Raw genomic sequence first — 27,731 nt, 5'->3', positions numbered from 1 at the left:
GATCGTCACACAGCAACAGGATGCAGGGCAAGGGCAGCGCTCCGGGCAGGAAAGAGGGGGTTCTTTCCTGCCCCGAAGAGGTCACTAGACCACCAGGGCAGTAGATAGTAAGTAAGGGGAGGGGAGGCTAGGATAGGTCCGCTCCGCTGCCCGCCCGTTTGTCCAGAAATCCGGACAAATGGGCGGACTGGCAAAACCTGCCCGGACGCCCAGAAATGTCCTCAAAAAGAGCACAGGTCCGGGTAAATCCGGACGTATGGTAACCCTACCCCTTGCAGCTGTGCACAAAATGTACAGAATCCCAACTAAGAGCAGTTAAGGTGCCAATTATCAATTTTAGGGGCCCTTTTACAAAGGCGCAAATGGGCCTACGTGAATCCAGCGTGTGCCAAATTAGCATTACCACCCGGCTACCATGTGCCCCTGACGATAATTCTAAATTTGGTGCATTCCAAAAACACACAGTAGAAAGTATTTTCTACCGCATGGCGCTTACCGACGGTAAACACCTACCGCCCGGGTAGCGCATGAGACCTTATGACTAAGTCAGTAGGCGGCAGCGGTAAGGTCTCAGGCCGCAAATGGACGCATGTTGGTTTTTATTTTGCCACAGGTCCATTTTCCAGCCACTTTAAAAAAAAGGCCCTTTTTCCAGGACGCAGCAAAAACTGGCCCAGCGCGCGTCCTAAAGATGCGCTCGCACTGCCGCAGGCCACTTTTTGCCACGGCTTAGTAAAAGTGCCCCATAGTTAACACCAATTAGCAGCCAATCGTTATGTTGTTATACACACAACTGACACTACTCTATAACACACACATTCAACTTTGAGTGCTAAGCGTAAAAATGCATGCACAAATTTATAGAATTAGGAGGTATACTTTTACTATTATCATTTCAGCTTTACTTATCAGGGGACTGTGAACACAGCAGTGGCGTAGCTATGTGGGGCCTGGGGGGGCCTGGGCCCCTGTAGATTCAGCCCTGGCCCCCTGCCGACGATCCTCTTGAACCCCCCTCCCGCCACCAACCCTCCCCCGCCGTCATCGTCCGCCCCACCGCCGCATGAGGTGCCTTGTTTGCTGGCGGGGGTCCCCAAACCCCGCCAGCCGAAGAGTCTTCTTCAGCGCCGGAGTTAGTAGACTCCGGCGCCTTCGTTCAACAAAGTTCGCGTGAAGATCAGCTGTTTTTGACGCCTTACGTCCTGCACCGTGCATGTAGCCCCGTGCAGGACGTAAGGCGTCAAAAACAGCTGATCTTCACATGAACTTCGTTGAACGAAGGCACCGGAGTCTACTAATTCCGGCGCTGAAGAAGACCCTTCGGCTGGCGGGGTTTGGGGACCCCCGCCAGCAAACAAGGTACCTCATGCGGCAGCAGGGCGGCCGGCGACAGCAGGGGAGGGTTGGTGGCGGGAGGGGGGTTCAAGAGGGTTGTACTCGGCAGGGGGGGGGTCCAAATTGGCGGCAGTGGCGGGCGGGCGTGGTCGGCGACTAAACAGTGCCCCCCCACCTCGGGCTCTGACCCCCCCCCTCCCGGCGAGGTCTGGCTACGCCCCTGGGATTGCCAATACAGACCTTCATGCCGCCATCATACAGTAGAACACTTTGTTCTCTTCCCCTGGAGTTTATTTTAGCTAATTATCACTAAATGTCAGTACCTCCAAAGAACAACAAACGATCCAGCAGTAAGTTCAGCTCTTTCACGCAGGATGAAATAAGCTTCTATTATCTGCAGTGCTGCTCTCCAAGTCATTCAGGGTGCCATAGCTTGCCAGAAGCACAAAAAAGGGGGTGGGGGAAAGAGAAACCTCTTCTCAGAATGAAAAGAACATAAGAGCAGGCATACTGGGTCAGACCAATGGTCCATCTAGCCCAGCATCCTGCTTCCAACAGTGGCCAATCCAGGTCACAAGTACCTGGCAGAAACCCAATTAGTACCAACATTCCATGCTACCAATCCCAGGGCAAGCAGTGGCTTTCCCCATGTCATCTCAATAACAGACTATGCTATGGACTTTTCCTCCAGGAACCTGTCCAAACCTCTTTTAAACCCAGATACGCTAACTGCTGTTAGCACCTCCTCCGGAAGTGAGTTCCAGAGATTAACTATTCTTTGAGTGAAAAGATATTTGCTCCTATTTGTTTTAAAAGTATTTCCATGTAACTTCATTGAGTGTCTCCTGCTCTTTCAACTTTTTGAAAGAGTGAAAAATTAATTCACTTTTACCAGAGCCAGTGGTGGGAGGCGGGACTGGTGGTTGGGAGGTGGAGACGGTGCTGGGCAGACTTATATGGTCTGTGCCAGAGCCGGTGGTGGGAGGCGGGACTGGTGATTGGGAGGCGGGGATGGTGCTGGGCAGAATTATACGGTCTGTGCCAGAGCCGGTGGTGGGAGGCGGGACTGGTGGTTGGGAGGCGGGGATAGTGCTGGGCAGACTTATACGGTCTGTGCCCTGAAAAGGACAGGTTCAAATCAAGGTAAGGTATACACAAAAAGTAGCACATATGAGTTTATCTTGTTGGGCAGACTGGATGGACCGTGCAGGTCTTTTTCTGCCGTCATCTACTATGTTACTATGTAATTCACTTTTACCTGTTCTACACCCTCTGTATTTTGCAAACCTCAATCATATCCCCTCCTTAGCTGTCTCTTTTCCAAGCTAAAGAGCCCTAACCTCTTTAGCCTTTCCTCATATGGAAGGTGTTCCATCCCGTTTATCATTTTGGTTGCTCTGCTTTGAACCTTTCCTAATTCTGCTATGTCTTTTTTGAGATACGGTGACCAGAACTGAATGCAATACCCAAGGTGAGGTCACACCATGGAGAGATACAGAGGCATTAGAATATTCTTGGTCTTATGTTGTAGCCCCTTTTCTAATAATTCCTAGCATCCCGTTTGTTTTTTTGGCTGCCACCACACACTGGGCAGAAGATTTCAGTGCATTGTCTACAATGACACCTAGATCATTTTCTTACGTGCTGACGCCTAAGGTGGACCCTAGCATCTGGTAACTATGATTTGGATTATTCTTCCCAATGTGCATCACTTTGCATTTGTCCACGTTAAATTTCATCTGCTTTTTGGATGCCCAGTGTTCCAGTTTCCTAAGGTCTTCTATAATTTTTCACAATCTGCATATGTTTTGACAACTTTGACTATTTTTGTGTCATCTGCAAATTTAATCACTTCACTCATCATTCCGATTTCCACATCATTTATAAATATGTTAAATAGCACCAGTCTCAGTACAGATCCCTGTGGCACTCCACTATTCACCCTCCTCTATTGAGAAAAATGACCATTTAATCCTACCCTCTATTTTCTGTCCAATAACCAATTCCTAATCCGTAGAAGGACATTGACTTCTAATTTTCTCAGGAAGATAGTGGCCTAGAATTATTAACAGGTGCCCCTGCGTCCTATCATGGACTAACGTATGTTATTTACTGCAGTAATGGAACCTCTTTACTAAGAGCATGTGTGCATGCTCTGTCTTTGCCTGCAGTTAGTAGCTCTATGCATGCTTGACTTCTTTCCTAGCCAATATTTGCGTTTCTTTTCTTTCTGCTTGTTTTTATTCTTCTGTTAACCACTTTGATCATGTTTTTTTGTAAAGGCGGTATATCAAGTATAATAAACAGAAACATATTTCTACATGCTAACATGATATAAAGTAATTTAGTAAATCTACTCTCGAAGTGTCCTTTCAATTATGTCTTGCAGGACAGATCATTTTTTGGGAAAAAGGAACAGGAAAATTTCATTTTTCTACAGAGAGTAGGCCAAATTCTATAAAATGGCACCTTAGAAATTGGTGCCAAAAACCCAAGCGGTTAGGTTGATTCTATAAGCTACGTCTAAAGTTGAGCATAGTTTGTAGAATATGCTCACATGAATGGGTGCGACTAAAATTTAGGTGCACCCATTCAGACCACCTAAAAAAAGGCCTAAATATTGGGTGTTTTCCATAATAGTGGGCATAGTTTTTTTAAATGCCCACAATCCACTCTGGCCACGCCCCCTTTTTGACTGTGCACATTAGAATTTATGTGCACCACGTTATAGAATATGCCTACAAAGTTGTCTACGTAAATTCTAATTAAAGCCAATTAGTGCCATTAATTGGTTAAGTACCAATTATCAGTGCAGCCAAATTATCGTGCACATATTAAGAAGCCATATATAGAATTTTGGGGAATGTACATTAGAAGCTCTGTAATGCTTTAAGGGGTCCTTCTAGCAAGCTGCATTAGGTGCTTAGGAGGGGTATAATCGAAAGGGGTGCCCAAGTTTTCCTGAGGACGTCCTCGCAGGGTGTCCCGGCGAATAGGCAGGGAAACCCGTGTTATCGAAACAAGATGGGCGCCCATCTTTCGTTTCGATAATACGGTCGGGGATGCCCAAATCGCGAAATTTAGGTCGACCTTAGAGATGGTCCTCCTTAGAGATGGTCGTCCCTGATTTTCGGCGATAATGGAAACCGAGGACGCCCAGTTCAGAAACGACCAAATGCAAGCCCTTTGGTCATGGGAGGAGCCAGCATTCGTAGTGCACTGGTCCCCCTTGACATGCCAAGACACCAACCGGGCACCCTAGGGGGCACTGCAGTGGACTTCAGAAATTGCTCCCAGGTGCATAGCTCCCTTACCTTGTGTGCTGAGCCCCCCAAACACACCCAAAACCTCACTCCCCACAACTGTACACCACTACCATAGCCCTTATGGGTGAAGGGGGGCACCTACATGTGCGTACAGTGGGTTTCTGGTGGGTTTTGAAGGGCTCACATTTACCACCACAAGTGTAACAGGTAGGGGGGTGGGCCTGGGTCCGCCTGCCTGAAGTGCACTGCACCCACTAAAACTGCTCCAGGGACCTGCATACTGCTGTCATGGAGCTGGGTATGATATTTGAGGCTGGCATAGAGGCTGGAAAATATTTTTTTTTTAAATTTTGAGGGTGGGAGGGAGTTAGTGACCACTGGGGGAGGAAGGGGAGGTCATCCCTGATTCCCTCTGGTGGTCATCTGGTCATTTAGGGCACATTTTTGTGGATTGGTCGTAAGAAAAAAAGGACCAGGTTAAAGTTGTCCAAGTGTTCGTGAGGGATGCCCTTCTTTTTTCCATTATCGGTCGAGGTCACCCATGTGTTAGGCATGCCCCAGTCCTGCCTTCACTATGCCTCTGACACGCCCCCCGTGAACTTTGGTTGTCCCTGCGACGGAAAGCAGTTGAGGACGCCCAAAATCGGCTTTCGATTATGTCGATTTGGGCGACCCTGTGAGAAGGATGCCCATCTTGTGATCTGTGTCGAAAGATGGGTGTCCTTCTCTTTCAAAAACAAGCCTGAAAGTGTGCCTATAGCAGATAAAAATGGAGGACCATGGGATGCGCTCAGGCATCCTGCAGTAACATCCAAATGTGCACTAAAAAATAGTTCTATTTTTTTTTTTTTGAGGAGGTCTGTCAAGGGCAGAGAGTAGGGGCTCCTGTAGTAACATCTACATTACAGAGTGAGCCCTTAATATCTACAAAATGAGTGTAGATAATAATCACACAGCAATTTCCAAAAAATGGTCTCACGCTAACGGCAGCGTTAGCACATGGTCCAAAGGAGAAACAGGAAATCCTCTACGTTAAGTGGCACAAAGTCCAAAAGAAGTAGAGGACTGGTGTTTTCAATCAAGAAGGGATTTACATTCTTCCCTACGGCTGGCGGTCATTTGCGTCATCCTTTACTTCTTTTGGACTTTGTGTAATATTAGCACACGACCATCAGCACAAAAATAAGAAAAGACTATGGTGAAAATAGCCCTTAACGAGCGAGAAAGACCCACGAAAGGCCGCAGAAAGACCATTTTCTACTGCACCTTTGTAAAACAGTCCGTACAATAATTATGTGACACAGGCTACAAACACGAAACTGCAATCATCTTAAAAGTGCGAGATTACACTCTACTTTATATACAGCATGCTGACACATCACTCTCACTGCAATAACCACACACTGAATACCTGGAATATTCTTCTTTGGAGTCTCAGACAAACTGGACATCCAAACTTCAAAGTCCCAACAAGGCAGCAGGAAAACAAATCACAAAGAAATCAAACATCATTAGATTTATGTCAAAAGTTTACTTTTGCAATTCCAGTATGGTAAGAAAAGAAGAAAGCATTTTGTAAAGTTATTTCATTAACAAAGTGACATTTAGAGGTTGATGCATTTCACAGGTTATCAGCCATTTCTGCAATCCGTAGCTACAAGACAGTAATGAGGTCCTGATTTCTCTGCACTGTTAGCTAATGCACACAATTTATTATTTATTTATTCTGATTTTGCTCACACCTTTTCTGTAGTAGCTAAAGGTGAGTTACATAAGTACATAAGTAATGCCATACTGGGAAAAGACCAAAGGCCCATCAAGCCCAGCATCCTGTCCCCGACAGCGGCCAATTCAGGTCAAGGGCACCTGGCAACTTCCCAAACGTACAAACATTCTATACGTTATTCCCGAAATTGTGGATTTTTCCCAAGTCCATTAAGTAGCGGTACACTGGATGTTTCTGTCCCTGGAGGGCTCACAATCTAATTATCTACCTGAGGCAATGGAGGGTTAAGTGACTTGCCTAAGATCACAAGGAGCAGTAGTGTGATTTGAATGCCACTCTTCCGCTCCAAGGAAAAGGGGATGGGACTTGATGTACCACCTTTCTGTGATTACAATCAAAGCAGTTTACATATTATATACAGGTACTTATTTTGTACCTGGGGCAATGAAGGGATAAAGGGCCCTTTTACTAAGTTGCGTTGGTGCCAATGCGGGCACAACGTGCGTCAATGTGGAGATACCGCCCGGCTACTGCATGGTCCGGGCAGTAATTTCATTATTTTCCAGCACGTGGCAAACACCGGGCGGTAATCGTCATTTTAAGCGCGTGGATGATTACCACCCAGTTAACGTGTGAGATCTTACCGCTAAGTGAATGAGTGGCGGTAAGGTCTCAGACCCACAATGGACGCGTGCCAATTTTGATTTTGCTGCACATCCATTTTCGGCAAAAAAAAGGCCTTTTTTTACAGGTGCACTGAAAAATAGATCTGTGTGCGTCCAAAACACACGCCTACACGAGCACAGTCCATTTTTCAGCGCACCTTAGTAAAAGGACCCCTCAGTGATTTGCCCAGAGTCACAAGGAGCTGCAGTGGGAATTGAATCCAGTTCTCCTGGTTCTCAAGCTGCTGCACTAACCATCAGGCTGCATTTAAGTTTCAGTTTTTATACCATCCATTTTCTAATTAGGGATCCTCTGTGTTCAAACCACACATTTTTGAATTCCATCACTGCTTTTGTCTCCACCACCTCCATCAAGAGGGCATTCCAGGCATCAACCACCATATTGGGTCAGACCAATTGTCCATCTAGCTTAGTATCCTGTTTCCAACAGTGGCCAATCCAGGTCACAATTACGTGGCAGAAACCCAATCAGTAGCAACATTTCATGCTAACAATCCTAGGGCAAGCAGTGAATTCCCCATGTCTATCTCAATAACTGTTGTTACCACATCTTCCAGCAATGAGCAGGGCCGCCGAGAGACTAAGTCGGGCCCGGGGCAAGGCTGCCCCCCCCCACCGCCGCCCCCTCCCTACTGCCGCCCTCACCCCCCCCCCCCCCCCCGCCGCCGCCGCCCTCGCAGCTCCCCCGCTCTCAGGCTACCGGTGCTGCAGTCCCCAGTCTCACCTGCCTGCCCTCGACTCTGTCGACAGCCCCCCTCCGTCCGCCATCGGGCCCCCTGCATTAAAATCAGCAGCACCTCAGCTCTGTTTAGATAGGCAGATCGCCTCCCTTCAGGCCTTCCCTCACTGTGTCCTGCCCTCATCTGATGTAACTTCCGGTTTCCACGAGGGCAGGGCACAGGGAGGGCCTGACCGTGGAGGCCCGGGCCCAGGGAATTTTGTCCCCCTGCCCCCACTCTTGGCGGCCCTGGCAATGAGTTCCAGAGCTTAACTATTCGCCGAGTGAAAAAATATTTCCTTTTATTTGTTTTAAACATATTTCCATGTAACTTCATTGAGTGTCCTTTAGTCTTTCTACTTTATGAAAGAGTAAAAAATATCTTTTCACTTTTACCCGTTTTACACCACTTAGGTTTTTGTAGACCTCATTCATATCCCCACCCCCACCCAAGCCGTCTCATTTCCAAGCTGAAGAGCCCTAACCTCTTTAGCCTTTCCTCAAATGGGAGGAGTTTCATCCCCTTTATCATTTTGGTTGCTCTTCTTTGAACCTTTTCTAATTAATCTTTTGAGATACGGTGACCAGAATTGCACGCAGTAACTGCCAAATGGGCTCAAAATAATCCAAGTGCTAATAATTTTTTCTGTTTTGTTGAGGGGTGTTCTCAAGGGGTGTGGATTGGGCATTCCTCTGGCAATCAGTTACCTCAGCTACCTTACTACATACTAAATGGAATAGACTTCCTGGACCTATACGTCTAGCTCCATCTCTACCTGTTTTCAAATCTATGCTGAAAACCCACCTTTTCACTGCTGCTTTTAGCTCCTAGCCACAATTGCCCTCCCCTTGTCCCTTCCTCCCTTCTCACCCATTACTTCCCTCACCTGTAACTGTCTTGTCTGTCTGTATTACTTAGATTGTAAGCTCTTTTGAGCAGGGACTGTCTCTTTGCATCAGGTGTTCAGCGCTGCGTGCGTCTGGTAACGCTGTACAAATGCTAATAATAATAATAAGTGTAGGATTACCACATGAGCCCTTACCGTCTACTAAATGGATGGCGGAAACTGCTCATGTAGTAATGTTTTTTTTAATGACCATCAACTAAAGGCATTATAATATTCTCACTTTTGCTTTCCATTCCTCTCCTAATAGTTCCTAAGATTCCATTTGCTTTCTTAGCTGCCGCTGCACACTGAACAGAGGGTTTCAACACATCAACGATGACACCTAGATCCTTTTCCTGGGCGGTGACTCCTAATGTGGAACCTTGCATCATGCAGTTATAGTTTGGGTTCCTTTTTCCCACATGTATCACTTTGCACATACTCACATTAAATGTTTACAAAGCCTCGCTAGCGGCGGGCGGCACAGTACTGCCGTCCCCGCCCATTCACTTTGAATGGGCTGTGCCGGCAATGCTGCGCCGCTTTGTAAACAGAGAGTTTAATTGTGTGATTAATTATGATTAAAATGCTTAATCTTCCTGCAGACCTACTATCTGGGTTTACAAAAGGTTTGGGCAAGTTCCTGAAAGAAAAGTCCACAAATTGTTATGAAAACAGAACTGAGGCAAGCCACTGCTTTTTCAGCATGGAATCATGCTATTTTGGGGGGGAATTCTATCAAGATATCATGTGACCCAAACTGGCCACTGATAAAAAAAACAGGAGGCTGGGCTTGATGGACCTTTGCTCTGACCCAGTATGGCAGTTCTTAAGTTCCTGTTTGTTGTGTTCATATATCTTACAGGCAGAGGCGTAGCCAAGGGTGGGCCTGGGTGGGCACAGGCCCACCCATTCTTGCCTCAGGCCCACCCAGTCAGCAGCCCATAAGGCTCCCCAGACTCTTCAGTGGCAGCACCTCACTACTCTCTCTCCCTCTTCACTTGTGGCCTGGCATCTGCCCGTCTCTCTACCCCCCTCCCAGTCTACCTCAGAGCTACTGCCGGCGGCATCCTGCACCGGCCCTGCAGGCTTCTCTCTATCATGTCCCGCCCTCAATGATGTCACTTCTTGTTTTTTTGGTGGGAATGTGGTAGAGAGAAGCCTGCAGGGCCGGTGCAGGATGCCTGTAGGAATTGCGACGGACAATGGCGCTGAGGTAGGTCCGGGGGAGGGGGTTCAGAGAGAAACGGGCAGATGGGTCATTAAAAAAAACACTATATTGTATGTATGTACAGGGGTAGCGTTGGGGGTGAGAAGGGCCCACCCAGGTTAACTCTGGGCCCACCCAAAATGGCAGGTCTGCCTACGCCCCTGCTTACAGGTACAGTGGGGGAAATAAGTATTTGATCCCTTGCTGATTTTGTAAGTTTGCCCACTGACAAAGACATGAGCAGCCCATAATTGAAGGGTAGGTTATTGGTAACAGTGAGAGATAGCACATCACAAATTAAATCCGGAAAATCACATTGTGGAAAGTATATGAATTTATTTGCATTCTGCAGAGGGAAATAAGTATTTGATCCCCCACCAACCAGTAAGAGATCTGGCCCCTACAGACCAGGTAGATGCTCCAAATCAACTCGTTACCTGCATGACAGACAGCTGTCGGCAATGGTCACCTGTATGAAAGACACCTGTCCACAGACTCAGTGAATCAGTCAGACTCTAACCTCTACAAAATGGCCAAGAGCAAGGAGCTGTCTAAGGATGTCAGGGACAAGATCATACACCTGCACAAGGCTGGAATGGGCTACAAAACCATCAGTAAGACGCTGGGCGAGAAGGAGACAACTGTTGGTGCCATAGTAAGAAAATGGAAGAAGTACAAAATGACTGTCAATCGACAAAGATCTGGGGCTCCACGCAAAATCTCACCTCGTGGGGTATCCTTGATCATGAGGAAGGTTAGAAATCAGCCTACAACTACAAGGGGGGAACTTGTCAATGATCTCAAGGCAGCTGGGACCACTGTCACCACGAAAACCATTGGTAACACATTACGACATAACGGATTGCAATCCTGCAGTGCCCGCAAGGTCCCCCTGCTCCGGAAGGCACATGTGACGGCCCGTCTGAAGTTTGCCAGTGAACACCTGGATGATGCCGAGAGTGATTGGGAGAAGGTGCTGTGGTCAGATGAGACAAAAATTGAGCTCTTTGGCATGAACTCAACTCGCCGTGTTTGGAGGAAGAGAAATGCTGCCTATGACCCAAAGAACACCGTCCCCATTGTCAAGCATGGAGGTGGAAATGTTATGTTTTGGGGGTGTTTCTCTGCTAAGGGCACAGGACTACTTCACCGCATCAATGGGAGAATGGATGGGGCCATGTACCGTACAATTCTGAGTGACAACCTCCTTCCCTCCGCCAGGGCCTTAAAAATGGGTCGTGGCTGGGTCTTCCAGCACGACAATGACCCAAAACATACAGCCAAGGCAACAAAGGAGTGGCTCAGGAAGAAGCACATTAAGGTCATGGAGTGGCCTAGCCAGTCACCAGACCTTAATCCCATTGAAAACTTATGGAGGGAGCTGAAGCTGCGAGTTGCCAAGCGACAGCCCAGAACTCTTAATGATTTAGAAATGATCTGCAAAGAGGAGTGGACCAAAATTCCTCCTGACATGTGTGCAAACCTCATCATCAACTACAGAAGACGTCTGACCGCTGTGCTTGCCAACAAGGGTTTTGCCACCAAGTATTAGGTCTTGTTTGCCAGAGGGATTAAATACTTATTTCCCTCTGCAGAATGCAAATAAATTCATATACTTTCCACAATGTGATTTTCCGGATTTAATTTGTGATGTGCTATCTCTCACTGTTACCAATAACCTACCCTTCAATTATGGGCTGCTCATGTCTTTGTCAGTGGGCAAACTTACAAAATCAGCAAGGGATCAAATACTTATTTCCCCCACTGTATATGGGTAAATCTTGAATACAGTTCTTATGGAGCATGAACAAAACAGAGCTCTGATGAATTTTGATTCACAATAGTGATGCACTGGCTTCAGAAGAGAGGAACAGGGGAATGTCTGGCGACAGCTGGCGGATTGCCTTTGCAGAGAGTGTTCCAGAAATAAACAGCTGTTGACCAGTCAAGTTTTGTAAGCGCCACACATAACAAATGCCCAGCTCTGCAAAGAACACTGCCAACCTTCCACCACTACTTACAGACCCAGAAACCAATGCAAAAGGCTCAATAAAGGGTCCAAAATGAAAAGTGCCATACTGTGCCCCTCCAGCTTCCTCATTTTCACATACAACGTCCTCAGACGAGATCATTTTCATTTCGACAGAGCCAGACATAGTTAGACACAGACAGGGGTGGCAAGGGTACAAAATTTGCAACATTTCTACCACATCTGCTCTACATTAGATCCCTTTTCTTTTCTTTTGTCAAAACTGCGTACACTAATTACTTCCACCTTATTTTTCCTAAAATTTCTACCATGGCTGGTTGTGCTCTGTGTGTTCCACAAATGCAGCGCCAGCTCCAAAACCTGAAAATCCCGACAAGCGCCTTAGCCACAGTCAACAAAGTAACCCTTCACTAGGACCTCAGTTAGGATCTGCTTGGGATAGTCAGAAAGGAGAAAGGGAAGGTGGCTTAGGTGCCACTGAGGGGTCCTTTTACAAAGGCGCACTGAAAAATGGCTTGCGGTAGTGTAGGTGCGGGTTTTGGGCGCGCGCAGATCCATCGTTCAGCGCGCCTGTGAAAAGATCTCTTTTTTTGCCGAAAATGGACGCGAGGCAAAAAGAAAATTGCCACGCATTTATTTTGGGTCTGAGACCTTACTGCCAGCCACTGACCTAGCGGTAAAGACCCACGCGGTAACCGGGTGGTAAAGACCTACGCGCACCAAATGCCACTTGGCGCGGGTCCGTTACACACACCCGAAAATATTTTCCAGACGCGCGTATCGGATGCGCGCCAAAACTGAAATTACCAAAAGAGCCAAGCGGTAGTCAGGCGGTAACTCCATTTTGGCGCAAACTGGGTGCGCGTAGACGCTCATGTGGCTTAATAAAAGGACCCCTGAAATTCTGAAATGAATGAAGGACTCTCAACTTCCTCCTCTTTCCCATTATAATTCCACCGCCTGTCAGATTCCAGTGGCGTAAACAGGGGCAGACGTGAAATTAGGCTGTTTGTGCAAAGCAGAAACAGAACAATCACATTTGTAATCCCATTAACGATGAGGAGAAAGGACTGGAGTCTATAGATTAAAAACAAACCCGGAGCTTTCCTGCAGTAAATCGGAGAGAGGTTCTTTTCAGGCTTGCGCTTCACAGCAATAACAGTGCGCAGGAATCTGGGTTGTAGTGAAAACAGCTGGATCCCTCCAGCAGTTTTCTAAATAAGTAAAACTGCTGCTTTGCTTTTTCCCCTTTGCATTTGGAAAAGGAAAAGAGAAATGTTGCCTTGAACAAAGATACTTCGCACTGAAAGAAAATTCATGAGACATGTTGCTTTTGCTGTCATGGCTGATACAGTGCCCCTGATATTCAGCTTTTGCTGTCATGGCTGATACTGTACCCCTGATATTCAGCTTTTGCTGTCATGGCTGATACTGTGCCCCTGATATTCAGCTGGTGCTGTCATGGCTGATACTGTGCCCCTGATATTCAGCTTTTGCTGTCATGGCTGATACTGTGCCCCTGATATTCAGCTGGTGCTGTCATGGCTGATACTGTGCCCCTGATATTCAGCTTTTGCTGTCATGGCTGATACTGTACCCCTGATATTCAGCTTTTGCTGTCATGGCTGATACTGTGCCCCTGACATTCAGCTTTTGCTGTCATGGCTGATACTGTGCCCCTGATATTCAGCTTTTGCTGTCATGGCTGATACTGTACCCCTGATATTCAGCTTTTGCTGTCATGGCTGATACTGTGCCCCTGATATTCAGCTTTTGCTGTCATGGCTGATACTGTACCCCTGATATTCAGCTTTTGCTGTCATGGCTGATACTGTGCCCCTGATATTCAGGTTTTGCTGTCATGGCTGATACTGTACCCTTGATATTCAGCTTAGCGATATAACCTGTTAGCACCAATATTCACAGGCTGACCAGCTATGTTTAAAAATGGAAATTAAATGTCGGTCACCAGATAGCATTGAGTTTCCAGGTTCGCTGCTGACCACAGGAGTTTGCCAGGCTTCCTTCTGTGGTCTGAATATCAGCATCTATTAGAGTGATTCTATATTTATTATTTATTTATTTATAACATAGTAACATAATGAATGACGGCAGATAAAGACCTGTACGGTCCATCCAGTCTGCCCAACAAGATAAACTCATTATACATGGTGTGCGATACTTTATATGTATACCCGAGTTTGATTTGCCCTTGCCATTTTCAGGGCATAGACCGTAGAAGTCTGCCCAAGACTGTTCTTGTACTAAAAGTTCTGAAGTTATCGTCGAAGCCCCTTAAAATTTACATTCTAGCCCATCCATATCTATTCAGTCACGATCAGGGCGCAGACCATAGAAGTCTGCCCAGCACTGGTTTTGCTTCCCAATTAACGGTGTTGCCACCCAATCTCTGCTAAGATCCCGTGGATCCATTCCTTCTAAACAGGATTCCTTTGTGTTTATCACACGCATGTTTGAATTCCATTACCTTTTTCATCTCCACCACCTCCCACGAGAGGGCATTCCAAGTATCCACCACCCTCTCCGTGAAAAAATACTTCCTGACATTACTCCTGAGTCTGCCCCCTTCAACCTCTATTCATGTCCTCTAGTTCTACCGCCTTCCCGTCTCCGGAAAAGGTTTGTTTGCGATTAATACCTTTCAAATATTTGAACGTCTGTATCATGTCACCCCTGTTTCTCCTTTCCTCTAAGGTATACGTGTTCAGGTCGGCATTTACTACATTTATATCCCGCCTTTAAAGAATGCACATATATGTATACATATGCTCATAATATATTTATGTTTGTATAGATATTTGTTACTCCGCCAATTCTGAAACAGACTTCAGTGGTTTACAATCCAATAAAAACAATGTAAAAGAAAGGAATCTACTATAATAAAACTCACCCTCAACGTTCTGAGGACACTGACGTCAGTGAAGCCAAGCTCTGACTTCCTTCAAAAAGGTTCGAAGGTTCGTGGTGGTGAAGCCACCAAAATCGCTCCGGGCCCCGTCCTCGAAGGCAGAGCAATGGCAGAACAACGAAGGGGTTGGCAGGGAGGGAGGCGGGGGGGTGGGAAATCGCTCTGGGCCCCGCCCTCTAGGGCGGAGCAATGCCAGAACATCGAAGGGGTTGGCAGGGAGGGAGGCAGGGAGGGGGGGGGGAAATCGCTGCGGGACCCGCCCTCGCGTCAAACGTCATGATGTTGGGGGCGGAGCAATGCCAGAACAACGAAGGGGTTGGCCAGGGAGGGAGGGGGGTGTTGGCAACGAAAACCTTGCTAGCGCCCGTTTCATTTGCTCTGAAACGGGCTTCTTTTACTAGTGCCATAATAAATAGGACAGAGTACACAACCATACAACACAGACAGCAAGGCTACAACGAAAAAGAGGAGCTAAGGAGGGGCTGAGGCAGTGGAGGTCCAAAAGGCCTCCCTGCGGATGTGTTTCATTGAATCCCTAATATCAATTCAAAGAAATAAGCTTTAAGGAGAGATTCAAATTTGGGGCGAGGTAATTCCGATTGAAGATATGGGAGTAGACTGTTCCAGAGAGAGGGAGCTAAAGAGAAATAAGCTGAACGGCAAGTAGCTTCGTAGTCATCATTCCTAGGAGATGGAATCTAAGGAACGCAGGGAACGCGAGGGGGTGTAAGGAACTGTAACAGAAGAAAGAGTAGTAGTAGTAGTAGATATAGAGGGAAACCCAAGTGCAACCATCTGTGAGCCAAGCATAGAACCTTAAACCAACATCTGTAATGGACAGGCAACCAGTGCAATTGAATAAGAATTGAGGAAGCGTGAGTCCAATGTTTAGCACGACAGAGAAAGCGAGCAGCTGAATTATGAAGGGTCTGGAGATGGCGAAGAAGGTAAGAGGGAATCCCATAATAAACAGTATTACAGTAGTCTATACGAGCAATGACAAAAGTGTGAATAAGTGTATGAAGTGCAGGGAAGTCGAGAAACCTTCTAATTGAGCAAATTCGATGAAGCCAGTAGAAACATGTGTGATAATATGCACATTCCTGACCCGCCCTGGCCGCACCCCTAGAAGTTATGTGTAACAGAATTTGCAGGCGCAACTTCTAGAATACTGAATAAGGGCAGTTCTGTGTATAACTGCTAATTGGTGACAAAACGTCATTTATGGCCTATTACTGCTTGTTAATAACAACTAGCTCCTCATTATGAAATTAATTTGCATTATGAAACTAATTTGCGTTCACAATTTACCTTATTCTATAACTTGCACGGGCTAATTTGCATGCTAAGTGTAAATCTGAGTGCCCAACTTTATAGAATTTTGGAGGATAATGTGTTTGAAAATGTTAGCACACATTTCATAGAATTACACCCAAACAGCTGTGCACTAGATTCGGACCATAAGAGAAAAGGTAAAGCATAGAAGGCTAAGTTAGTTTTCGCTCTGGACGATGTTTCAGTAATGATCCTCCCTGAGGACACATTGGGGGGAATTCAGTAAATGGCGTCCTATGATCTGCGCTAAGATATTGTTCTGCAAAGGTCACTCTGCACTGAAAGACATTTACAGAACACGAGCTTAATGCACATCTTCCACCAGATTCTATACAGCCCACCTAGAGATCCATGCTGAAATCCAAGCGGATCAGTGCACGTAACTTAACATGCTAATGAGCACTAATAACAGCACTTAACAAGCAATAATGAGCACCAATTGGCAATAATTATTAGAATTAAAAAGGGGTTAGACAGTTTCCTAAAGGACAAGTCCATAAACCACTACTAAATGGACTTGGGAAAAATCCACAATTCCAGGAATAACATGTATAGAATGTTTGTACGTTTGGGAAGCTCGCCAGGTGCCCTTGGCCTGGATTGGCCGCTGTCATGGACAGGATGCTGGGCTCGATGGACCCTTGGTCTTTTCCCAGTGTGGCATTACTTATGCACTTATGTACTTAGGCACAAAACACGCTCTGCGTATTCTGTAATGAAGTGCGCCGAGCTTCTAATGTGCGCAGGCAAAAAGGGGCGCGTGGTTATGGGCAGGGAAATGGGCCATTTGAGGGTGCTTTGAAATTTACACACGTAGTTATAGAATATGGACCAGTGCGTGTAAATCTGCGTGCTGGGATTTACGCCAAGTTTTCATTGATGTAAATGGATGCACGTAGTTTTAGGCGCTGAGATATCAACTATATACCGCACCTAAATCTAGGCACTGCTTATAGAATATGCTTAGCTGGCGCTGATTTTTGTTTTGGCGCCATATATAGAATTTCACTCCTTGTGCCTAACTTTGGGCGCAAGCATTTACGCCTGCCAAAAGCTGGTGTAAATCCTGGTGCCCAACTAATTGCAGTTGGACGCGTAAATGACATTATTCTCTGACAATGCACCTAAAGTCTTGGAATGCCCCTGACCCGCCCATGCCCCTCCCATGGTCACGCCCTCTTTGGAGTTGCATGCTCTAAAATTTAGGCACAAGTTACAAATAGGGCATAGGGCAGATCCATGCGTAACTCCTAATGGCTGCCAATTAACACCAATTATTAATTGTTGGCATATGACTAGCTAATTAGTTTAGGCTTAGACCTGTAATCCATGCTCAAATTTGCACTTCCAACTTTGGATGACCTATACAGAATCAAGCAGAATGTCCCTGAGGACATTATAGTCATCAGATGCAAGCCAGGTTTACATCACCTGCCAAGAGGACGAAAGGTTCAAGATCCACATGCCAATGCACTGGGTCTTCCAGGTCAATTCTGGACTGCTTTGATATATAAGTACATAAGTACATAAGTAATGCCATACTGGGAAAAGACCAAGGGTCCATCGAGCCCAGCATCCTGTCCACGACAGCGGCCAATCCAGGCCAAGGGCACCTGGCAAGCTTCCCAAACGTACAAACATTCTATACATGTTATTCCTGGAATTTTGGATTTTTCCAAGTCCGTTTAGTAGCGGTTTATGGACTTGTCCTTTAGGAAACCGTCCAACCCCTTTTTAAACTCTGCTAAGCTAACCGCCTTCACCACTTTCTCCGGCAACGAATGTGTTATCAGCACTCTGTCTGTGCCTCTTCGACTGCACAAATGGATTGTGATTAAACAGAGTGAAAGTAGAAGCCAGAAAAAAATCATAGGCCTTCTGCCTTTGGGGAAATATGAGTGAAAACTATTTATTATACCACAGAATTTAATGGAAAACTATGCGACAAAACAGATGGAAAGTAGTGGAGCCAGAATGAGAAGTGATCTAGGAAAGCTGAAGCAGAAGCTCAAATGCTTGGCAACGAAAATTCAATATTTGGGGTACAGAAATCCAAAGGAATGGGACACATGGATGGTGAGGAGCTGATACATATGAATGAGGAGAGAAACCTTGGCCTGATAGTAGCAAAATAATAGGAGGAGGGAATGCCTTGAACCAGAGGGATGCTGTAATGCATACAGACAGACATAACTAGCAGAAAAAGAGAAGTGACCGGCCTCTGTACACAGCATTGGTGAGGCATTTCCTGCCATAGTGTGTTCAGTTCTGGAGGCCATCTTGTGAAAAGAACGGAGACGGGCTAGAGGTGGTCCTCAAGAGACAACAAAAAAGTGGTTAGGGTCTGGAGAAAAAGTCAAGATGAGACTCAGGAATCTAAACCACCTACAATTCAGAAAATCACTAAAGACCCACCTGTTCGGAAAGGCGTACCTTAACGACCCAACATAACTGCCTCAACCCTGCAACATATCAACACCAAAGATCGTATTGGACGTTATCTTACCCCTCTTATCCTCTACCCCCCTAAGTTGCCTGAATCTTATCTACCCTATTCCATCCTAACATCTAATTGTATTTGTTGCCTACCGGACTTGGCGATTGCCTTTACGGTACTATGTAAGCCACATTGAGCCTGCAAATAGGTGGGAAAATGTGGGATACAAATGTAACAAATAAATAAATAAACCTTGGAGGGGAGAAGAAACAGGAGATAAGATAGACACTGCAATGCTTAAAAGGCATTCCTAATTAAGGGTGTGCACTGGATAGTTTTCCACATTGGTGGTCATGTCATTTCTGGATTTTCTCATTTGTTTTGTTTTCTATGAAGTACCGCACAACACTTGCGTGCTAATCGTACATTAGGACTTAACGCCCTTTAGTAAAAGGGCCCCACAGTGTGTATTTGCAAGGGGGAGGGCTGTACACATGGGTGAGGCTCCCACTTACACATGTAGCTTACGGTATATATGTATGTACCTCCGATACTTACACCAGCTCTATGGCTGGCATAATTGCTCATGCCTAAAATTTAATTGCGCATATACCCTGTTAGGTTAGCATTCTATAAAGGAAAGCAGGTTCCTGCGCTCATTCATGGAACAGGCACCTAATTGTAGGCATCCTGTTACAGAACTGCACCGATAGGGTGGACAATATTATTAAGGCTCATTTGTAAGGCTAAAGCACTGGCTTTAAAAATTATCCTCCATGGAGTAACTTTACACCTGCAATATTGAATTAAAGTGCATGTGCACCTTTGCAATGCGGATGTTGAAAACTACCCCCAGAAAAACGAGGTGCACTGATTTATACCTGCATTCGGTGCAGGGGCAGAGTTATCAATGGGCAAGCCCGACAAAACGCCCAGGGTCACTCTATGGTAGGGGCCACCTGCAGTTTCTCCTTCCCACCCCACAAGTCCGGTATTCCTCTCTTCCTCTGACCCCCCTGCACCTAGGCCTAGAATCTCTCTAGCTCCCCCACCCCAAGCCGGTCTTCCAAATGCTGCAGTGGTGAAAACTGACTGTCTCTGCCAGGCAGAGCCTTTCCTCCACCGTGTCCCCCTACAGGAAGTTGAATCAAAGCGACAAGACGTGGCAGACGAAAGACTAGGGAAAGCCACTGCTTGTCTCTGGGATCAGTAGGCTTCTGTCAGGTACTTGTGACCTGAACTGGCAACTGCTGGAAGTAGGATACTATGCTAGATGGACCACTGGTCTGACCAAGTATGGCTATTCTTATGTTCTTATGACTCTTCCAGTGAGCGACAGCTGGTTTTTACCACTGAAGCATTTGGAGAACCTGCATAGGGGGTACATGGGAAGCTAGACTGATGCCAGACCTGCATGTGAGGGGAGGGGGAGAGGAAGATGCTGCACCCATGTTGGGGGCGGAGGAGAGATGCTAGACTTGGTGGAGGGGCAGAGGAAAGAGAGATTTGACAAAAAGGCAAGGGGGAAGAGGAGGGGGAGAATGCTGGATCTGGGGGGTGGGAGCAGAGGGGAGAGAGAGATACCTGGATCAAAGGGGAGGGGGAAGAGAGAGGACAGATGTTAGACTTGGGGGAGAGCAGAGGGGAGGGAGACAGAGAGTGAACCAGACAAGAGAGGAAGAGAGGTGATGGACCAATGGAGGGAGAGAGAGAGAAATGCTAAACCAGACAGAGTAGGGCATGCTCGACGAAGGGAAGAGAGGAGAGAAATTGAACATAGGGAGGGACACAGAGAAGAGACACTGGGCATGGAGGAAGCATAGGGCCAGAGACATCAAGGGGAGATACTAGACAAGATGGATAGGGAAACGGTGAAAAGATGGACAGTGGACAGAAAGAAGAAATGTCAAAAAAACAGGAGACCCTGGAGAGAGTTAACGCAGAAGAGAGATGCTGGGACCAAAGCTATGATTATACAACAAAAGGTACAAAAAAAAGTATTTTTTTCAGCTTTGGCAAATGTGCATCTTGGATATCTACTACTGTGACAGGTTTTCAATATAGGTCTGGAATGTGTTCGCTTTGGCAGGGCTTGTTTATTGGAGCTCTGAAGGAGTTCCAACCCCTTCCACCCTGACCCCAGCCCCACCACCTCAGGGGAGGTGATATTATAGAGAGCCCATCTCAATTTTTCCAACTGGAGGCTCAAACCCATTCAGTCTTAGCTACACCACTGATCCAGTGTGCATATTGGTGGAGTGGAGGAGTGGCCTAGTGGTTAGGGTGGTGGACTTTGGTCCTGAGGAACTGAGTTTGATTCCCGGCACAGGCAGCTCCTTGTGACTCGGGGCAAGTCACTTGACCCTCCATTGCCTGCCGCATTGAGCCTGCCATGAGTGGGAAAGCGCGGGGTACAAATGTAACAAAAAAAAATAATAAATAAAAAAATATTTTCAAAAACATACCCAGAAGTGCAAATCCCTCCCTAGACCTGCCTCTGCTCACTTTGTGTAAAAGCATACATACGGCAGTAACGCCTGGGTTTGACCTGCCAGACCAAGCAAACAATTTCGTAAAAGCCCTTTTTCCACAATGCTTTGAAAATAATATATCAAGGTGTTCATTTTCACCTGGAAGGAATCGATGCCCATTCATAAAGAAATACAATGCTCTTTTCAGATCAGTAACAGCAGAAGAGGAAACGGATTTCAGGGGCTTTCAGTGTGCAATGTCTACAACTTACTTCTGCAACAGCAAGGGATATGTTTAGATTTTAAGCAGGACCAGATGCCAGTTAGCTATACACACAAGGTGGTACTATTTTCGTTTGAAAAACGGGAATCTGCTGAGGTTAATATTTTAATTTGCTGCAGTCAGCAAGTGAACTATTTATTGTATCCAATCCATGGAAATGTTCACAAAACAGTACTTTTTCAGCTACCAGGATGTGGCGGAATAAAGAAAAACTGTGCTCTGAAAAATGGCCTGCAGTAGTGTAGACGTGTGTTTTGGGCACACGCAGAATTATTTTTTAGTGCACCTACAAAAAAAGCTCTTTTCTTTTTTTGCCAAAAAATGGACGTGCGGCAAAATAAAAATTGTCGTGCGTCCATTTTGGGTCTGAGACCTTAGCGCAAGCCACTGACCTAGCAGTAAGGTCTCACGTGGTAACCGGGCGGTAATGGTCTACGTGTGTCAAACTGCATTTGACGCGCGTAACTGACGCGCGTTAGAAAATTTTAAACAATATTTTTCAGACGCTCGTAGCGGACATGCATCAAAAATTGACATTTCCGCAAGGGCCATGCGGTAACCGAGCGGTAACTCCAATTTGGCGCACGCCTACGCAGCTTAGTAAAAGGGCCCCTGTGACTTCAAGGTATTGAACACTAACAGTGACACTAATAGGGGATAGCTACTAACGTGCGTTAATGGAATAATACGTGACCTTAGCTCCTTAACACGCACTGGCACATAAAGCACCTCATTATTATGCACGTCAAGTAATGCAGTTTGCATTGAACTTTGCATGCTAAATTATTCATAGAAAAATAACGCTAGCTGAAAACTAGGACCATATTTTCTGCCCGGAGCATTGGGTCACTACAATATGGCCTGATGCTGTCATGTGCCATCTTAAAGAGGCGAGATATATAATGGCCCCGTCCCCCATGAACAGTGGCGTACCAAAGGGGGGCAGTGGGGGCGGTCCGCCCCGGGTGCACGCCGCTGGGGGGGTGCCACGGCGTGCGCCTGTGGGCTCCGACTTTGCGAACTTCGTTCGTTTGCTGCAGCTCCCTCTGCCCCGGAACAGGGAGCTGCAGCAAACGAGCGAAGTTCGCGAAGTCGGAGCCCACAGGCGCGCGCCACGGCACCCCTCCTCCAGCGGCGTGCACCCGGGGGGGGTGTCATTTCGCCGGGGAGGGGGGAAGGTGTCATTTCGCAGGCGGGGGGGGGGGGCGCACTGCACCCGGGGGGTGTCATGGCGAACCACCCCGGGTGCCATCCACATTAGTGCCCAAGAACCAACTCCCAACTCCCATAACCACCTTTTTAAACTCTACTCCAAGCTCCCCGTTCCCTCCAAGACCCTCCTACAGGCACCCCTAGGCCCATATGAAACAATCACTGGTGGTCCAGTAGAATGGGGAAGGAGCCATCCTATGTGCTCCTGTTTCTTATGGTTCCCGGTTCAAAATGGCAGCCACGACCCCTAGTGGTAGTCTCGTGGCGGTCAAGCTGCCATATAAGGGCTTTATGCCCTGTGGTGTGAAAACACTGATTTTTGTACCCTCACAGAACCCCTAATTAGCTGGAAAATAAACACCTAAATGTACACTTTATTTAACCCCCTCCCCCCCCCACCAAAAAATAAAAGCCCTAATCATATGTTACCTTTCTATAAATTGGGGGTGGGGTGGTGGGACTTTTACCAAGCAAGAGGCATAAAGTATTGTTAAAATTTGCTACTCATTTCCCAAGCACCCAACTGGTTAAACCCTCTATTATGATTTCTGCTTATCTTTCCCATAATGCCATAATGTGATATTCTTTTTCCATTCCATTTCCCTATTAATTCTAGCCGAGATCACCTGATAACTGCACTAAATAAAAATGATTTTTCAAGTGTGTGTGAAGCCAATTTTAAGCACAGTATAGTAGAGTGCCAGGAGACAGGACTAGACATCTTGCCTGAAACTAATCTAATTTTGGCTAACGTAAAGCAGATCTCCACTCCCCCCCCCGATGCACAGATTCACGTCTAAAAAAATTTACTTCATGTCTAAAAAAAATTTACAGTAAAACAGTTGATTTGAATTCTTTCAAGTACCACAGACAGATGCTTGAACTAGGGAATATGTTTCAATTCATTCAGGGAGTTGAATAATCCCCTTCCTTTCTCCTACTCCGATCGAAACCACAAAAATACAAAAACAACCAGGTCTGAAACGAAACAGTGGGTACCAAAGCCCAATATTTCTCTACTTGGCCTCGATGCTTGAGAGCGGAAGTAACCAAAGAAATGCTGAATTATATATGGGAACTCACCAGACCTGGAGCGGAGAGACCTGAAGAAGGCTGTCATAATACAGAGGTGTACAGAGCGTACGTGCATGCCAGCACTGGCCAGAATATTAGTTGAGGAATAGATTCATTCACTTTCTTACATGTATCACCCAGCTCCTCCTCTGCTCTAACTTCAGGCTGCATGACAGCATGGAGCTAAAGTGATTTGTAAAAGCAAAGCCTCCTACACAGCACCCTACAGCAGTGCCTCGCCAATATTTTAGTTCACACTCCTCCCTTCACACCCCACTTCCTTTTTTCCCTTCTCCATAATATTTTTAGCCCCTTCCAAAAAAAAAAAATGGTCAGAGTGGCTTTTTGAAAATTACAGACCCAGGCATTGCAATTAAGTCAAACCAAAGTCTTCCTGCTCTTCCAGATCTATCCCTTGTCCGTCCGTCCCCACCTCCTCCTCTCCAGCTTGAGAACCACTGCCCCCTGAGCTCTGGCTTCCAAGCTTCTCTCTGGATACTGAGCATATCTTTCTTTTCTGAGTGTCTCTGAAGATAAAGAGGGGAAGACGCATGCAAGTTTCTGATTTAGCCAGCCTGTCACACTTATACACAAGTACAAATTTATTAAACAAAGCCTGTTTGTTCTTCAGTGCATGCTTAATAACTTGTGTTGCTTTAAAAATGCAAATCAGCGTGTAGGACAGAAATTTCCAGTAAAAACCTAGAATTCAGCAGCCTTACTGTACTGGCAGCTTTAGACCTGATGTATCTTTGGTTCAAAACCAGTAGCTTGCTAGGCTGGAAGCAGCAGCTTGGTGTCTGGCTGTGTGTACTCTAGTCCCACATCACTTCCATTTGCCACGTAAACAGAGCAGGATGACTGTGTCCTGCGCCCAGAAAAAAATCACATCTGGTTTTCGCAAAGCAAAAAAGGGAGGCTTGGAAAATAGCCAGTCATATACAGGACTCTAAAAGGAAAACCTTCGCTGCTCTGAAATGTGTAGACTGAAATGCATGATCAACCCAACTTGGTTTCCAACAGAATAAAGCATTTCTCTGCACACAGTCTGCACATCAACGGCTAGGCCGCAGGCTGTTCCTTAAAGAGCAGCTGGATTATGCTAAAGGCGACTGGAAACAACGCTGAACGCATAAGCTGAGCCTTGTATTTTTTTAAATTTATTTTTATTGTATCTAATACATAGCCTGTCCTCCCGATAGCGCCCAGAACAAGTTACAAAAAAACATACCTAATCAAATAAAATAAATACAATTATTTTATTTATTTATTTATTTGGATTTTGCTCACATCTTTTCAGTAGCAGCTCAAGGTGAGTTACATTCAGGTACACTGGGTATTTCTCTGTCCCTGGAGGGCTCACAATCTAAGTTTATACCTGAGGCAATGGAGGGTTAAGTGACTCGCCCAAGATCACAAGGAGCAGCAGCGGGATTTGACCTGGCCACCTCTGGATGTCAATCATAAAATTTGACTATTTTTTGTTTCATGCAGTTTTGTTTCCTCTGTTTCTCTCTTCCTAATTACTTACAAACCTTAAACAAACGGAAACGTGTCTGACTGGTATCGAACAAGTACCTTGCTTTCAAGGGCAGCAAAACATCTTTTTAGTTGGAGGTGCCAAACGAGCTCTGACCCCAATCTCTCTACTTCCTGATACTGGATTGGCAAACTATGCCTATGTTTGCTTCACAAACTTAAAGAAATAATGCAAACTACTTTTGAATTTTCAATTTGTTAGAACATTACAGTTAAAGGTCCTTTTTCAAGACATAGAATCTGAACATTCTGTTTTTTCTACTGTGAGACAGAAAAGTAAATGAATTCCTCCTGGTCCTATGGACCCTGTTATTGATACGTTCTATCACCATGTTCTATCGCACGCAACTATGGAACGCACTACCATTCATCACGACCTATCAAACTTTCAGAAATCACTAAAAACTTACTTATTCAAAAAGGCATACCCTGATGACCCAACCTAAATGACTCGATCTCACAACTTAATGAAACTAAGACTCGAATTGTTCACAACTCAACCCTTCTTCCGTATTCCTGATGTGCTTACTATACAAGAACCTCAACATTGTCACTCTGTATCTGCCATACCGGAAATGGCGATCGCCATCACGGTCAATATGTAAGCCACATTGAGCCTGCAAATAGGTGGGAAAATGTGGGATACAAATGCAATAAATAAATAAAATGGCATACCGGAGAGCTAAATTCAACCACTGAGATCTACTGTTAAGTCAGCGTGGACCTCAAGAGCAGGATGAAAATGTCATGACATTTATGTGGTACACTCTCCACTCACCACAAGTTTTGCTAGGGTAGTAAGAATACACTGGAATGTTATAACTACTTTGCCCCTATTTGCTGTTTCCTCACTGAGATTTGCATACAGTAGGGGGAGAAATCTGAAAGAACTTTTATATCCATCAGATCTACCTAAATGTACAACTGGCTGGATGACAGATCCTCTGGTATCAGGTCATAAGAAGTGTGAGAACTGTAACTACTGCTTTCAAATTCTTAAAATTTCTGAATTTGTAGATCCTGTAACATACGTACTGAAAACGAAAACGTCATATAACACAGACCATGTTATTTAATGTTTGAAATGTCGGCGTGGAAAACTGCACATAGGTCAAACCAGGAGTTTGAAGATTCGATTAAAAAGCATAATAGCACTATAGTACTCCGAAAACTAATCTCCTACTGGAAGTACACTGTATATAGCAACATCATTCATTTCATATGTTACAATATACTGTATTGCAACGCATAAGTCCTTTGAATTGCGGTGGAGACAGATGCCAAATTCTTTTACAACAGGAGCAGAAGTGGATCTTTTGTTTGAACTCTATTGAACCTAACGGTTTGAATGGGAAAATGGAGTGCATTCATTTTATCTAGAATTATTTTTTTTCGATGAGGTTTTCTACACGCACTTTTGAAGTTTTTTGATAGTTTATATTTTTATTACATTTGTACCCTGCGCTTTCCCACTCATGGCAGGCTCAATGCGGCTTACATGGGGCAATGGAGGGTTAAGTGACTTGCCCAGAGTCACAAGGAGCTGCCTGTGCTTGAAGTGAGAATCGAACTCAGTTCCTCAGGACCAAAGTCCACCACCCTAACCACTAGGCCACTCCTCCACTGTTGCTACTATTTGAGATTCTACATGGAATGTTGCTATTCCACCAATGTGGCCGTGCAGGCTTCTGCTTCTGTGAGTCTGACGTACATGGGGCAATGGAGGGTTAAGTGACTTGCCCAGAGTCACAAGGAGCTACCTGTGTCTGAAGTGGGAATCGAACTCAGTTCCTCAGGACCAAAGTCCACCACCCTAACCACTAGGCCACTCCTCCCACATGTGATTGGCTGATGTCTATAAGATTTGATATGTGCGATTGGCTCTTCTTGTGGAGAGTGTCTGATGTAAAACATATATTTAGGGTGACCATTTTGAAGACTGTGACTGGCCGTACGATTAGCAGCTAAGTTTTTTGGCGCTTTTGAAGAAGTAAGTCAATAGCTATTACGGAAGTTGGAATTTGTTTGAGAGCAGTTCTTTTACTTCCTGCTCATTTTGTTTCAGAAGTCCCGACCTTGAGACAATACGAAACGCTGGCCAACGTCGGGTGGGGACTGTTTGGTTGCGCTGAAGGAAGCCAGATAAGTGCACATAAATTTCTTTGTTTCTAAACATAATTTGAAATGCTTGACTATTTTTGGACTGCATAAAGATTTGATTTATTGTTTGGTGGAGAGGGTTATTTTAGCCGATGATGAAGAGTTAATAGCTCTATAAGATACTGTCCTGGAGCTCCTTCAGGTTTTTTTCTCCCACCATTTAATGAGTGTTTATATACTGTTGATTTTGCATTATTTCTGGAACATATTTGGGGATAGTTCTTTAAATTATTACTAGTGTAGATAGTCATCCTCAACCCATCCTAATTAACATAGGTGTTTACCACAAGCAGATCATGCTAAATCAATCTGATTGATTTCTCTGATTGGGTGACTAGAGCATGAGATTGAGGGCACACACTGGGCACGGTTGTCTTGGATTTTAGCGAAGGAACGGGTCCCAAAGTGGGGGTGAACTGGATTAGAACTTGGTTGATGTGCAGGCGACAGAGGGTGGTGGTGGTAAATGGAAT

The 27,731-nt window shown here is 45.6% G+C and overlaps 1 protein-coding gene across 4 annotated transcripts in view; it reads right to left on the bottom strand.

Moving 5' to 3' along the window:
- Positions 1-27,731, bottom strand: part of SH3PXD2A (SH3 and PX domains 2A) — a 627,470-nt gene that overhangs the window by 167,346 nt on the left and 432,393 nt on the right. For 3 of the 4 annotated variants that reach the window (XM_030202799.1, XM_030202798.1, XM_030202802.1), the window contains one exon: positions 6,013-6,057. The exons of the other annotated variant lie outside the window; for it this stretch is intronic. In XM_030202799.1, the coding sequence (XP_030058659.1) occupies positions 6,013-6,057 (45 nt within the window). The remainder of the gene's footprint in view (positions 1-6,012; positions 6,058-27,731) is intronic. 4 annotated transcript variants of the gene reach the window in all.

Source organism: Microcaecilia unicolor, chromosome 5 (assembly GCF_901765095.1).
Source record: "Microcaecilia unicolor chromosome 5, aMicUni1.1, whole genome shotgun sequence".
Taxonomy (NCBI): Eukaryota; Metazoa; Chordata; class Amphibia; order Gymnophiona; family Siphonopidae; genus Microcaecilia; species Microcaecilia unicolor.
Note: the sequence above shows the minus strand (reverse complement) of the source record. Positions and strands in the feature narration are given on the sequence as shown.